This window comes from Sarcophilus harrisii, chromosome 4, assembly GCF_902635505.1.
Source record: "Sarcophilus harrisii chromosome 4, mSarHar1.11, whole genome shotgun sequence".
Lineage (NCBI taxonomy): Eukaryota > Metazoa > Chordata > Mammalia > Dasyuromorphia > Dasyuridae > Sarcophilus > Sarcophilus harrisii.
The window spans coordinates 140282603-140298064 of NC_045429.1; the positions used below are offsets into that span (position 1 = coordinate 140282603).

Sequence of the window (15462 nt, forward strand, 5' to 3'; positions counted from 1 at the left end):
CAAAAGCAGAAATTGCAGCAAATACATGCATGGCATTCTTTTGAAATTCACTTAGGTTCTGTCTTAACCAAGAAAAAGTGGAATTTCTGAGACTTTTTTCTTCTTGATGTTGTAGTAAATTTAATAATTATTCATGCTTCTAATCCAAGAATACAGATATCATGATACATTTCTTAGTGATGTCTTAAGGCCTTCAGTACTTAGAACACTGAAACTACACTTTGAACTATTGACTTAATTTCATTAAATCTATGAACTTTGCCCCCAAGTATACCTGAATAAGTCATTATTTTAAAAGTGGAATCAGAAAACATTTTTGACAAATTTGAAATTGTATTCATATTTTGACTAGAGTGCTTTCACAGCAAAATGCTACATTCAGTCCCAAAACCAGACTTTGATAAGACATATTTGAGAAAACAAATAGTATAAGGGTACTGCTAACTATAGCAGTACATATAACACAAATTAAGTTTGGTCTTCTACTATGTATCACATAAAAATATATCATAACCCATGCACAAACAGTAAACCAGAAAAATAGTTATTTATTGTGCTTTTGTTAAGGATATTTGTGAGCTTTTTTATATGTAATATTTTATCTGAAGTAATTGACTACATAGCCTAGTTAAATGTATTGAAATTAAATAATACAACTTTGTAACCTCAAGCTAAAGTTTGAGAATAGATTTTTTTAAATTATCATATATAACAACCTTGAAAATTTATGAATTTGAAACATATGCCCAAAGAGGAAGACTTAACATTTTCTCTATTTTGAGACTTTTCTTTTAACTGTTAACAATATATCCATATTACACAAAACTTGTTCATAAGTAATTATTGGCAAATTAATTATGTGCAAATAAATGATTCCATTATCAATATTAATGTTTTATTAAACAGATCATTTAGTTTATTCTTGTCATTTATTAGGCAGAGATTACATCCTGTAATAAATACCGCTTGTATAAATTGTACATTAGCTGCATTTCTTAGGAAAGAAAGATTTACACAATTTTTCACAGAATAGCCATTCTCAGCAAGATGCAATCTTTTAAACCAAATGAATAGTTATTATCCACAATAGAACTAAAAAATTAAGGTTATTATTAATGAATTTCAAATACATATTCTTATAGGAGTATTTGCCCAAGTTTAATTTTAGCTCTGACACATTTGTGTATCAATGTATGCAGTCATCAACATTCCTCTGTTATCTGTCTCCTTTCATTTAACTTAGCATCAAAGAAGGAGGCCAAAGGCATGTCATTCAAAAAGTTCCTGTCTTTTGGCTTTATTATGTATTATTATGTCATTGGATTTACTAAATGGCTTTCTTCCAGTTTCATTTTATCTGGAACTCTTCTTTTCCAAAAATGAGAGGGAGAGCACACTTGGCCTCGAAAACTCTTATTACCAATTGAACCAGCTGAGCTAAAGACATTCAGAAACCTTTATCTTAATTAAACTCAATTCTCAGGATGAACATGCATTAGAAATACTATTCAAAAGTTGGAAGGGATATTGGACTAAGAAGTCACTTGAAGAAGTCACCATTTTAAATTGAGAAATCAGAATTCATAAAGAATAGATTTAGAGCTAAAAGAGACTTTAGCATCCATCTAGTCCAACTTCTTCCTTTTTTGGTTGAAAGAATTAAAGTCCAAAGAAATTAATTATTTGATTGAGGTCACAAAGGCAGTCAGAAACAAAGCTGAGATTTTACTTCTGGATCCTGCCTCTAACTCTAACATACTTTTTTTTTTTTTTTTTTTTTTTTTTTTTTTTTGGCTATATCAGATCCTATACTATTTCCTAGAACAAACCCAGGAAAAGCTATCTAGAACAAATAGGTAATGCTTTAGGTAAACCTGTAATATTGTTTCTAGGTATTTTTTATTTTTTTTAAGTAAAGAAATATTTCATGAATATGGGGGCAATTATGTTTGTTTTGCTTTTGGCATCTAAAACAAGGATGATGAATTCAAATTCATATGTTGAAACAGTCAGTGAAAAGATACTGCTTTAAGGAGTATAAAAATGACAGGATTTAGAATATCTATATGATTACTACCAATTTTTCCTCATCCAATTTTCCCAGGTTCTTTCTTATACATCATCAAGTTTGATGCCCCCATTTGTACTTTAAAGCTGGATTGAAGGAGAGAGTGTACAACATGTTTTATTGTGCTGTGGCATATTTTGCTTTGTTTTTTGAAATGTTACAGCATGCCAATTAATTTTGTCTATTCTAAGTATACAGAATAAGCAATGAACTTGTTGGCCTAGTACATTGCTTATTCTATGTATTTAGCAGAAAAAAATTATCTTTTTTTGTTGTTAAGTCATTTAGTTGTATCCAATTCTCTGTAACTCCATTTTATAGGATGTTCTTAGCAAATATACTATTTTCTTTTCCAGAGTCCTTTTTTTATTTTTGAGGAAATTGAGGTATACAAAAGTCAAGTGACTTGCCCAGGGTCACACAGCTAGTAAATGTCTGATACTGAGTTTGAACTTGGGCCCTCCTGACTCCAGGTCTAGCACTCTGTCCTGTACCTCTGGCTGCCTGAAAGTTATCTTAGGAAATTCAAATTTAGTCAAGGATAATTAGGTTAGAACTCATCCATCTTAACCAAATCTGGGAGAAAAAACTGCCTTGGATTTAATAGGAAGTGAGAAGATGGAGACATCCTTTGCATAGATATAGTTTCTTCAATAGTGGAAGCATGGTATAGTGGGCAATGTACCAGTCTTGAAGCCAGGAGGACCTGAGTTGATGCTTGGCCTCTATTACATGCAAACTCTGAGATCCTGAAAAAGTTGTTTAGTTTTCTAGACTATAGGCAAAGTTAAGACTTTCAGTTGCAAAAAAGGAGCCAGCCTATGTTGATAAAAGTCACCTGGGAGTTCCCTCTATTTGTTTTCTTAAATGAAGTAAATTTTAAGTGATTTAAGTCATAATCTAATAAATAAAATAAAACAATAAAAAGAAAATTTTATCTCCATCCTCTGCTGCTCTAATTCAATTCAGCAAATATGTATGACTTAGATACAAAGATGATGATATTCAAGCATTTTTTACTTAATAACTGAAAGAAATCTTAAGTAGCATCTGTTTTGACCCTTTCATTTTGCATATAATCCATTAATTACTGTAAAAGTAAGCAATTTGGATTCTCCATGACTTCATTGTATCAAATCCTAAATGAAGATTTTACTGCAAGATAATATTTTGGTTTTTTTTTTTTTTTAAAGAAACAACAATACTTGGAGAACCTCTCTACAGAGTTATATAGACCTTCTATTATTGTGTAATTATATATGGTACCACAAAATAATAGCAATTCATTACTTATTCTATTATTTTAAAAGTAGAGAATCCATTTCCTCCCATGATAGCATATAAGACATGTTCACAAAGTGCTCCATCTTTCTTTTGAATACAATGTTGTGCTTCACAATCGTAGGACATTGCTTATTACCAAGCCTTATCTGCTGAACAGTTGCAGAATGATGCTGCCAGAATTCAAGCCAGCACATCATCAAGCCAGGAATTCTATGAACCAGGGCTAGAGTCATCTACCAGTGCTAAACTGGATGATTTGCAGCGTTCATGGGAAACCTTAAAGAATGTGGTAAGTCACTGAGCATGTTGAATTATAGATATACATCGATTGCCACTTGCATTGTGAAATAAATGTATATACTTTCTACAGACACACAATATTAGGTTGCAGAGGGTAAAAAAAGTGAAGAAATAAATTTTGTAATCAGGATGATAAGGGCTTGTGGAAATATTTGGTAATATCCCTTTTCTTGCTTAGATCAGTGAAAAGCAGCGTACTCTCTATGAAGCTCTGGAACGCCAACAGAAATACCAAGACTCTCTTCAATCTATTTCTACAAAGATGGAGGCTATTGAAGTGAAACTGAATGAAAGTCTAGAACCTGGCAAGAGTCCAGAAAGCCAGATGGCTGAACATCAGGTAAAAAAAAATTGCTACAACTTTTTTTTCTAAATGACTAAGTAGGTGCATAGTTATTGTTTGTCTTAAGACTCAGAAGATCAGACTGAATTGTTTTCTTAGTATACTGCTTCTTTGTAGAGTAAAAGAATATTCCATATCATAATTTTTACCTGTCAAGCTGTAAAGTAAGAACAAGGGCAGGGAGGAAAAGCAAGTATAATCTCTAGTATATACTGTGATGTGTAGGTACTTAGTTCTGTTTTTTAAAAACCCACTTATTTTTTACCTTCATTTAATCAATAAAGTAAGCTTTTCTCTAATGTTACCCAAGTATTTGTTTTAAATTTTAATATGCTGTAATATTGACTCTGGGCTCTATCAATCCTTGCTTGAACTGGCAGGTTGGGTCTTCAGAGTGAGAATAACTACATCTCTCCACAATGTTTTAGGAGTATCACTGAGAGTATGGGATTGTCTTCTAATGCTAGTTCTCTTGAGCCTCCATCTGCTTTGTTTCCCTCCAATATCCTCAATATCCCCCAACAAATTAGCATCAAAATATCCTTTGAGCATTTGATAATTTCTTAGTACCATTAATAACCAATTAATATCAATTAGCTTTTAAAACCAGACATTAATTGAGAAAATGTAGCAAGGATGAAGCACAAATACATTCCCTTGAATTGTCATATATTTTCTAATTTAAAGCTTTTTTACTGGGAAGAACAGGTTTAAACCAATACTTCCTCCCACAAATTATACTTCTGAGTGAGGCATAGCCAATGAACAATTCACTTTCTTGCTTTCAAGAATTGATGTTCCAGGTGCAGCATCAATCCCTTGTTGGCTTACATCAAGCAATTTACTTATTAGATCTTTGCTGGCCTCTTACTCAGCTTGGCCAGAGCAGTATTGCCATATACTCATTTTTTTTTTATCTCCTTGGTCCTTCAGAACTTTTGAGGTTCATAAAGTTGTTATATCTTTGATACTCATCTACCTGGAATCTGAGAAGAGATGGATTAGAACTGTTTAGCATTCATGTCCAAATGGAGGCCTAGGTAGGAAGCATCTGGGCCCAATTGGTCAATCTCCATTTCATTCACACATATAAAAAAATTCTTTTGTCTCTGTACTTTTATACAGGCTATCTCTCCTTCTTGCTTTTTGTATATTTCCTTCTCATTTCTACCTCTTAAAATTCATAGTTTCCTTCAAATTTTAGATTAAGCTTTGCCTCCAACATGAGATTTTACCTGATCCTCCCAGTTTATCTCATCCTTTCCAGCTACCAAAGACTTTCTGCCAGAATCAATTTATAGTTACTTTGTGTGTATATGTGTATATGAGTGTGTGTGTTTAATAAATATATATTGATTGAATTGACAAAAGTAGTGTAAAACTTTGTTGCTAGAGCTGAAGATTGTTTTTCCTTGAAAATGTACTTACAATATAGTATTGTGAGAGTGTTGCCCTCAAAAATACATTTTAACCAGAGACACTTGTCTAGTAAATTAAGAAATGAAGTAAAGAAATATTTCTCAGAATAAATTGTTATAGAAAAGATTAGGAATAATACATTGACATAATATTTCTTATTTCTTAAGGGATATTTCTTAGATTTAGAAATAAAACTCTGTACTTGTCTTCTACTTGAGAGTTTTCAAATCTATACTTATGTCACATCTTAATTCCCTTCTATAAAATCTGTAAAAATAGTATATTCTTATCATTAATAGGCAGTGAAGTTATTGTGCAGATTATAAAGAATATAAATATATAATACTATAAAGCATATAGTGACACAAATAAATGTTGTTTTGGATTTCAGGTTCAGAAATCTGATTTAAAATCTTGCCATGTCATTTACTAGCTGTGTGGCCCTGCATGATGCACTTAACTTTTCTCAACTTCAATTTCCTCATTTGTAAAATCAGCATATTCTACTTGATGATCTCCAAGGTCCCTTCTAGCTCCATGTCTATCATCTATGATTTAGTACAGAATCATTTCAGTTTATTATAAAATCGGGTCATAGTGAGAATTGAGAAATGATGGCTTCAATTCTATCATACTCATATAAGATGCAAATGTCTATAGTTGGGGAAATTCATTACCCTGGCATCCAGCCTGTTTCTCTAATCTTTGTAAGATTGGTGTTCAGATAGCAGCCTGTACTTGAAGGCTTTTCATGTGAGAAGGGCCTACCAGAACTTTTGTTCACCTCTCCTGTACTTCAGGAACCCAAAATTACCGTCTTGTCACAGTGAGACATTAGAGTAAGACTCTAATTACTATTATAATCTTGAACTGAAAACATGGACATGTAGAACGGATCTATAGATATATTTCTCCAATATAGAGTTCAATATTTAGACACTTACTTAAGATCTCAAAATATGATTAAAGCTGATCAGATCAAAAGTGAATGGAATTATAACTTCTATAGTAATTTGATTTTCTAATTTTGATATTTTTAATAGGTGCCTTTTATTAAGTTGACATTTTTAAAACAATGATTTTAAGACATGTCACTATATTCCAAAGCTTAATTCAACCATTCAATTCAATAAACATTTAATGAGAAACTACTTTGAGAATATGAAGACAAAAGTAAAATAATTATTATCCTCAAGTTGCTTACTTTCATTACCAGGAATGGATGCTTAAATATACAAGCATATCTCAGAGACATTGCAAGTTGAGTTCCAGTAAATATCAATAAAACAAGTCATACACTTTTTTTTTTGACTTCTCAGTGCATATAAAAGTTGTATTTATCTATACCATAGTCTAATAGTTTGGTTTACCTATACCTTATGTCTAAAAATGTTCATATTTTGTTTCTAAATATTTTGTTTCTAAAAGCAACTAACCATCACTTGAACCTTTAGCGAGTCACAATCTTTTTGCTGATGGAGGTTCTTGCTTCGATGTTAATGGTTCGTCACTGATCAAGAGGGTGATTACTGAAGTTAGGGTTGGCTGTGGCAATTTCTTAAAATAAAACAACAATGAAATTTGCTGCAGTTGTTGACTCTTATAAACTGTTCTAATTTCAATAAGATTCAAACAAAAGGGAGAGAAACAGAGAAAGTAGGTTGATGGGCAGTCAGAACACACACAATATGTATTAAATTTGTCATGTTAGCTTTCCAACTTTTCCCTTGCTTCTCTTATTGGAAAAGAAATGGAAGTGATGACACAAGAAAATCATGAAAAAAAGTCTACAATCAAGTAAAAGAGGCACAAAAATCCAATGAAAAGAAGAATGCCTTATAAAATGAGATTGGTGACCTTCAGTGGATGAGTAAATGAATGAATGAATGAGAATTAAGCCCTTATATAGAGATTCTTCCCTCAAAGGCACTTGAGAAAGTGGGAGAGACAAGGCATTAAAGGGAATGGTGGCCAGATAGGAACATCTGAACTGTCATTTAAGAAATGGTGAATGGTGTGCCATAGGGAAAGAAATTGACATACCCCATTAAAAAACAATGACAGAGTAGGAAGAAAGGATTGGGAAGAATGCCAGTGAAGCTATTGTAGAGGAAATGGCAAAAGAATTAGTCAAGTGAAGTAGTATATTCTCTAATTCAGAAATTTCCCTTCTCCTCTTTGTTTTTTTTGGAGTCATGTCCACCACCAGTATACTCCTCTCTCAATCTCCACACCCCACCTCCCACCCTCTTCATCTTCCCTACCCCTTTAATGCTCAGTTGCTCAGAAAAGTTCTAGGAACAAAGTAAGTGATTTAAAAGAAATTGCTTGTTTTGTAATCCAGGTGCTTAAGAGTCTAGATTTCTAATCTCATACAATTTACAATTCCAATTTAGTTAATGACTATTAAAGAACTTAATACAAGATCAGTATAGTATTCTAGGCACCGAAAGGCTTAGATAGAAGTCTTTTTCTCAAGGAAAATGTATTTCCACTGGATAGGTAAAACATTTGTTTAAGTGAAAATAATAGTCCATATCAAATCTAAGTAAATTTAATGGAGATGAGTAATGCCTGAAAATTTTTTCCCAAGTATAAGATAAGAGGCACACTTACCCAGCAGCTTATATTATGAATGAGGTCTAAAGATTTTTGTGGATTTAAATCTCATTATGAGTAAACAATGTGAAACAGTAACCAAAAAAAGATGATGCAGCATTAATTTGCATTGAAAATATAGTGACTTTATAACAAAGACACTAACTATGCCCACTTTATACTATCCAGGTCAAATCAAATCAGAATATTGTCTTTAGGTCTATAGTCTACATTTTAGCAAGGAAAATCTTCAGAGAAGGGTATTCAGGAAAGTGATGAGATATTAAAGATCATGATGCAGAAAGACCAACTGAAAGAACAAGAAGGATTCATTCACAGGGAACAGTGATAGGAGGACATGTTACTCACAGTTGTATCGGAGTTTTTGAAAAGTTGTTAGGCTGAAAAAAATCATTTTGTAGTTCAATAGATAGTATTTGACTTGTAGTCGGGAAGACCTTAGTTCAAATCCTTTTGCAGATGCTTACTAACTGTGTGACTGAGCAAGGCATTTAACAATCTCAGTCTCAGTTTCCTCATCTGTAAAATGGGTATAATTATAACACCTTTTAGGTATGTTTTGTTTTGTGAGGATCAAGTGAGATAACATGTGTAAAATGCTTGAGAAATCTTAAAGCTCAATATAAATGCTAGCTCTGGGATATGATGAAGAGGTCTCAAAGTAATATACCAGATGGAAAACAAGGAGGTATTGTGGTATTAAATATCTGGCATAGATTAGAATAAGGAGAAGAGAAACTAGGTGGCACATTGCATAGAGTGCTGGATTGAGAGTCAGGAAATCTGATATTTCTGAGTTCAAATCTGTCCTTAGCTATTTATTAGCTTTGTGACTCTGGGCAAGTCACTTAACTCTGCTTGCCTTAGTTTCCTCATCTATAAAATGAAGTAGAGAAGAAAATGGCAAATCACTCTACTATCTTTGCCAAGAAAATCCTAACTGGGGTCACAAAAAGTCTGAGGGACTGAAACTATTAAAACAGCAACAACAAAGAATGGGAGATATTTCAAAATCATTGTAACTAGTTTTAAGGCAAGTGTAGCAATCTAGCATTAGGGAATTGAGAAGAGAAGAAAATAATAATACAAAGAATCATTTCAAACCACAAACTGGTAATCTTTGGTGACTTTTTGGATATGCAGGAGCCTGAATTAAATATATATATTTTTTAATTGGTTAGGTGTCTAGGACAATTAAGGGAGCTAGCTATGTGTCAAAATGGGGAATGTAAGAAAGTTTAATCAAGTCAATATAATAAATATGCCTGGTACATGAGAAGTCTTCCATTAAGGAAGACGATTAGATTAGAGTATATTGAAACCAGTGAACTGTTTTCAAGATAGAGATTTGGAGCTAGCATTTGAGATATTACTGGCTAGGAAAGACAAATTTGGGATGAATATTTTACCACTTTATCTTAGGCCTTGATGGATGAGATCCTCATGCTTCAAGATGAAATTAGTGAACTACAAACATCTCTGGCAGAAGAACTAGTGTCAGAGTCTTTGGAAGCAGATGCTGCTGAACAACTTGCCTTGCAGTCCACCCTCATTGTCTTAGCTGAGAGAATGTCCACAATCAAGATGAAAGCTTCAGGAAAACGACAGCTATTAGAGGTAACAGACTGCTTAAGTTATCATCAACTTTCTGAATTATATTAAAATGTATTAATTTATATATGGATTTTTTCCTCCAGAAAAAGTTTTTCTTACAATCCACTCATCAAATATCAGTTGTCATATCCAAGCATAATCTTTTACACTGAGCAACAAATCACTCTTTTTCCTTAATAGAATCATTTGGTCCCTATTAGTGTCATCTTTTGAGTTATAAAACACAGGTTTTAGTTGTTAATACTTATAACATGTAGAAATTAATTGCATAAGATTTTTATAGTGATTAGAAATGTTCAGGAAAAGCACTGAATAACTACTCTTTGTGTTTTGATTCCCTGTAACTACTAGAGTAACTGAATGAAGAATCATCAAAGTAATTTGAGTGAGGGAATAAATAATATGAAAATATCATTTTTAGCCCTTTCGGAAATTTTTTCAATCAGTAAACTATTAAAATTAAAATTTTGACATTTGCAATTTTATATCCTGCTATATTATTAATTAATCCTGCTTAACCAAAATCTTTAACCAAATAACCCCTGTGTTTTTCGTACCGATTTGGTTATGATTGTTGATTCATTATCTCCCTTTGCACTGGGAATCCCATGGACTTTCAAAATTGAATGACATTTTTATTCAACAAGTCAACATACTGTGGTGTGACAGGTTAAATTGAAGAGAGACGTGGACAATAGAAAACATGGAATGCAATGATGAAATGCATTTTATATTATAGTATTCATCTGATTGTACTAGAGCAGTGTGCTAAAGCTTACCTCAAAAATTTTCTGGTGCCAAATTATCATTCAATTCCCCCTCAGAGTTTTGACTGACATAAATTTTGCTTCTATATAATGATGCTTTTAAAACACAGTTTTCGTTTACTGAGATTTAACTAAATTCATTTCACTTAATTCATTAGGAAAAGTTAAATGAGCAACTTGAAGAACAGAGGCAAGAGCAAGCCTTGAAAAGATATTGCTGTGAAGCTGATGAACTTGACCACTGGTTATTAAGTACCAAAGCCACTCTGGACAGTACCTTGGTTTCACCCACAGAACCAATGGACATGGAAGATCAGCTGGTTGACTGTCAGGTAAAAATATAATAATACGTATATGGTTTCAGAATTATCAAATATATGTATATATGTGTCTACTATATTTATACCTCTCAGAAATATCCATTAAGATTAAGAAGTAGAAAATAAGTAGGTCATATTTTGAAAAATATCCTGTTAATTGAAGTTGAGATTGAAGGAAAATGATTTTTTTTTTATTTTTAAAGTTCATGTCAACAAAATGAAATTTAAAATTAAAGATTTCAGCTTATTGTAATTCATTCTTGTTATAGCATTCATTTTTTTTAACCAACAGTAAATGAGTGCAATGAAAGAATAGTAAGTTTTCATATGTCTAATATTATAATTTTCTTCCATTATATGTATGTATATGTGTATACTATGTACATGAAGCATATACTGTATGAATTTGGGAAACTTACAGGCTAGGAGAGAGACTGGACTGAGGAAGTACAAATGACAAAGGGCTATGACAAAGGGCTTAATTATTCCCAAGTACCTAACACTTTTATAAGTTAAGATTAAGGTTTATTGATAGTTGCCCTAAATATTATCACTATAATATGTGCCCTAATATATTTCTCTGGGTTTTGAAGTGGTCTTTATAAAGTATTTTGGAAATGTTTATTAGTTCCTGTAGATTGAGCAACCGACTCTGTTTGAAAAGAATTATATTTAATGTGACTTGCCAGTCCAGTTCACTTTAGGATAATCTGAGCATTTGTAGGTAGGGCTTATGACCTAATATTTCTGCTGTTTGAGCCTTGACAAATAAGTGAGAAAAAAAAAAAGCTAATGAACAAAGTGAAATCTCTATTTTCTTCCTAAAGATTAGATTCATAAATTCATCTTGATTATACTTATTAATTTTGATATTGTGAGTTTACTCTGGAGGTAATTATATAATTTCTAACATAAATAAATAATGACTTTTAATATTGCCTGTTTTAAAATGTTTCCAAGAAGTTAATTGTGACTTTAAGCTATTATTAATTTTGGCAATGATATTTCAGAATAATTACAGAAGGTTACATGGGAGTGTTTTGTGTTCTCTGTATCATCTTTTCCACCTCTTCTTTGGGGAGGCATCTATTTTTAGAACTCTTTTCTAGCACTTGAAATAACAAAATTAATCTGTTTTGCCTAAACTTACTAGCATTTCAAAATCATATTGCATTATTGGTCCTTAATTTCCCCTTTGGTTTTTATTATTTTATGCCATCATATGCCATATATTATGCCATTAATGCACAAAAAAAATTCATTCAGGTAAAGAAACACATTTTGGTGAAGTATTTTTGAAAATAAATATAATAATTAAAAGAGTTCCTACACCAAGAAAATTTAGAAGTAGGCAGAAGCTTATTCAATTTAAAAAATAGGTTTTAAAATCAACTCTAAACCAGTATAGTTGAGAAAACTGTATTTCAAAGGGTCACACACTTTCTTAGCTATTTTGAATTTTATAGTGTAATGAATGCAACTGTAAAAAGTTTTCAATATGTTTGTATTTAAAGTCCATTAATAAAATATCTGTTTTTTTTTTTTATTTTAGTGATAAAGAAACAAACTCTTTAAATTATGCTTCTCATAATCTATACATAATGAAAATGGAGTTCTTTAAGTAAATTTTAGTGTCCATGTAATTTTTTGGTGGTGCTAGGAGAGTAATTTTGGGTAAAAAGTTTGTTTTCCTTGTTTTCATCATACTTCCTTTGAGAAAAAGGTGAGCATTAGCATAAAGTTGCCATAAGAATATAAATTCATTTTTTAAAAAAATAGATCTTTGACCAATTTAAGGTAAATATCCATAATTTTTATTCAAAAAGCAGTGATCTATTTATTGAAGGATAACTTGGAAAAGCAAACAAGGCAAAGGAATTATCCTAGGAACTTGTCTCCCAGACTAAAGAGGATTATTTAGAGCCTCTTAGTGCTATTTAGACATCACTTTTAAAAGAGAAGAAAAGCTTATCAATATAAATTAAGCAATGCAAATCCCTTTGAACCGACAGGAAAGAAAAGGAATAGTTGTAACTGCTTCTAATGTAGGCAACTGTCATTAGTCACAAGTCTCCTAGACTCAGACAAGGGATAACAAATAATTAAACCACTGGACTCCCAGCTACACCCCCACTCATATAGATTATGCTTTCCATGTTCTGTATGTCAGTCTATGTGTTGTGCCTTCAATTTTTTTGAGGTTTCAATAGGGTGATTACTCAGCTTGTTAGCCAAGGAGGAAAAAAATTTAGAAATGCTCACAAGTTAAATGAAAACCTCATTCACCCTAAGATTTTCAAAGAAAAAAAAAAGCAAATGCAGAAATGGAAATTGAGAGAGACATTGGGTCTCCATGCTGGAACACTACTTAGATTCTGAAAGCATGTATGAATTTGCCTCATTATTCTTGCTGTTACAGAATATGTTGGTGGAAATAGAACAAAAAGTAGTGGCCTTATCAGAACTCTCCATTCACAATGAAAACCTGGTTATGGAAGGAAAGGCTCACACCAAAGATGAAGCAGAACAGCTGGCAATCAAGTTGAGAACCCTAAAAGGAAGTCTGCTGGAACTGCAACGTGTACTACATGATAAGCAGATCAACATTCAAGTAAGAATTTTGACGGACTTTTCTTTAAATGAATCTTAGAGGCTTGGTTGATTATCTTCTGATTCTTTGATGTAAAGAGGGACAAACAAAAGTGGGAAATATAGGTTTCTATCATTTCTACCAGTTTTTAGCATAGGAAAAACAACTGCAACTGAATCAGTAGATCTAAGATTAAATCTCACCCTTAGTGTTTCCTAGATATATGGCCTTGAGTAATTCTTCCCACCTGTATATTTTGGTTTCCTGAAACATAAAATGAAAAATAAGGTGGATCTGAGATCTCTTCTAGCTCCTGCAATTGCTGAAATAATTTTAAAACTGATTGTTACAAAGTCAGGAAGATTATTAAATTTCATACATTGATTACCCTACAATATGTCCCTTTGACGTACTTAAGTAAAGATTATATTTGGTTCTGAAACCTCCAACAATATAAACTATTGGAAAATAATTTGCTAAAATTATCAAATACTCCAAATATTTCAGCCAACAAGAACTGGCTGTGGATTGGCAAAATATATTTCATCATAAACATTCTATTTTTGCTCATATTCTTTTTCCACTTACTAAAATTTAATCAGTATCCAAAAGAATCAAGTTTTGCCAAGAGTTTTAGGTTATGCATTAGACTGATTTAATGTAAAATAACAAGGGAAGGTTCTGACATAAAAATATAAAGCCTAATAAAAATAAAATATAATTTTTCTGATATCTGAATATTTCAAACATATATATATATATATATATATTTTTTTTTTTCCCATTTTGAAAGAAATGCATTTTAACTCACATTATGTTAGGACAGATATTGTATGCTACAACATTAAAATGACTGTAAAATTAATTATAAGAAAATCTATAGATAATTAAACACATAATTTAATTCCAAGTATTTGATTGTACAAGAGAAAAGGAAAATGTTGGTTTGCAAATTAAATGTAGGAATCTACAGCAAGATCACTGGTCATTCTTGATCAAGAGATCTCTGATAGAATGTATAATTTAAGCATTTTAAATAGGACATACTGGATTAATAACATCAAGGAACAGTTCAATTCAGATAAAATAAGAGATCTCTACTTCAGAAGAATAGTTGCACAGAAAAATGTAAAAGTGTAAAATCTAAATTTATATTTAATTTCATATACATTATATGTATTTACATATACTAAGTACTAACATATATCCTCACAGGCAAATGTACCTAAATGACATATGTATAAATGCTATTTGTAGCATATTTGTGTTTGTGTCTCTGCAATATATATATCATAATCTCAGATTACCTTTGGGAGATGTTAAATTTGTAGTGACTAGCAATGTTATATGTAATCATCAGTGTTTCATAAAACCAAAGATTATGTAGTATCTGATTTACCTTCATAAGTATATTTGAGCCAGTATTAAAATTATTTGTCAGTTGATGTTTCCCTTAGGATTTAGAAGTAGACCAGAAAATGACCAAGGTACATCAACTGGAGTTGATAAAAACATTTTCTAGAGATAATGAGCATTAGGATAGTAATACCAGAACTACCTGGAAGGAACTGATCATGACAAGGCCTTTTCATCAAGTTCAACAAAGATGATAAAATGCATGCCTTCAGGGAAATCTACAGAGCATTGAATCCATCTCTTCTGTTTTATAGATAAACAGCCCAGAAAAGTAAAGTTAGAATCTTTTTTAGAGTTTATGGGAAGTGATTACCATAAATTTGAGATTTATGCCTGGTTTTGTTTTGAGCTAGATCTTTTATAATTTTCTGATCCTGATACCAATGTTTTTCTTTCTTTCTTTCTTCCTTCCTTCCTTTCGTTCTTTCTTCCTTTCTTCCTTCCTTCCTTTTCTTTTTTGCTGAGGCAATTGGGGTTAAATGACTTGCCTAGGGTCACACAACTAGGAAGTGTTAAGTATCTGAGGTCACATTTGAACTCAGGTCCTCCTGACTTCAGGGCTGGTGCTCTATTTACTGTACCAACTAGCTGCCCCATTGTTCTTTTAGTCCTATAATTAGCAAACCTAGGAAGAAATTCAATAGCTTGAAAAAGAATCAGTTATATAGATAGTAACATACTGTTTAGGTTACTATTTAAAGACTTTGTATCTTACGTTAATG

The 15462-nt window shown here is 31.8% G+C and overlaps 1 protein-coding gene across 22 annotated transcripts in view; it reads left to right on the forward strand.

Annotated features, from left to right (window-relative positions):
* The window catches only part of SYNE1 (spectrin repeat containing nuclear envelope protein 1), a 567155-nt gene that overhangs the window by 417176 nt on the left and 134517 nt on the right, over positions 1–15462 (forward strand). For 19 of the 22 annotated variants that reach the window (XM_031937596.1, XM_031937595.1, XM_031937611.1 and 16 more), the window contains 5 exons: positions 3474–3641; positions 3831–3992; positions 9456–9650; positions 10573–10746; positions 13154–13345. In XM_031937596.1, coding sequence (XP_031793456.1) covers positions 3474–3641; positions 3831–3992; positions 9456–9650; positions 10573–10746; positions 13154–13345 — 891 coding nt within the window. The remainder of the gene's footprint in view (positions 1–3473; positions 3642–3830; positions 3993–9455; positions 9651–10572; positions 10747–13153; positions 13346–15462) is intronic. The other 3 variants (XM_031937603.1, XM_031937610.1, XM_031937614.1) reach the window with 1 other exon arrangement.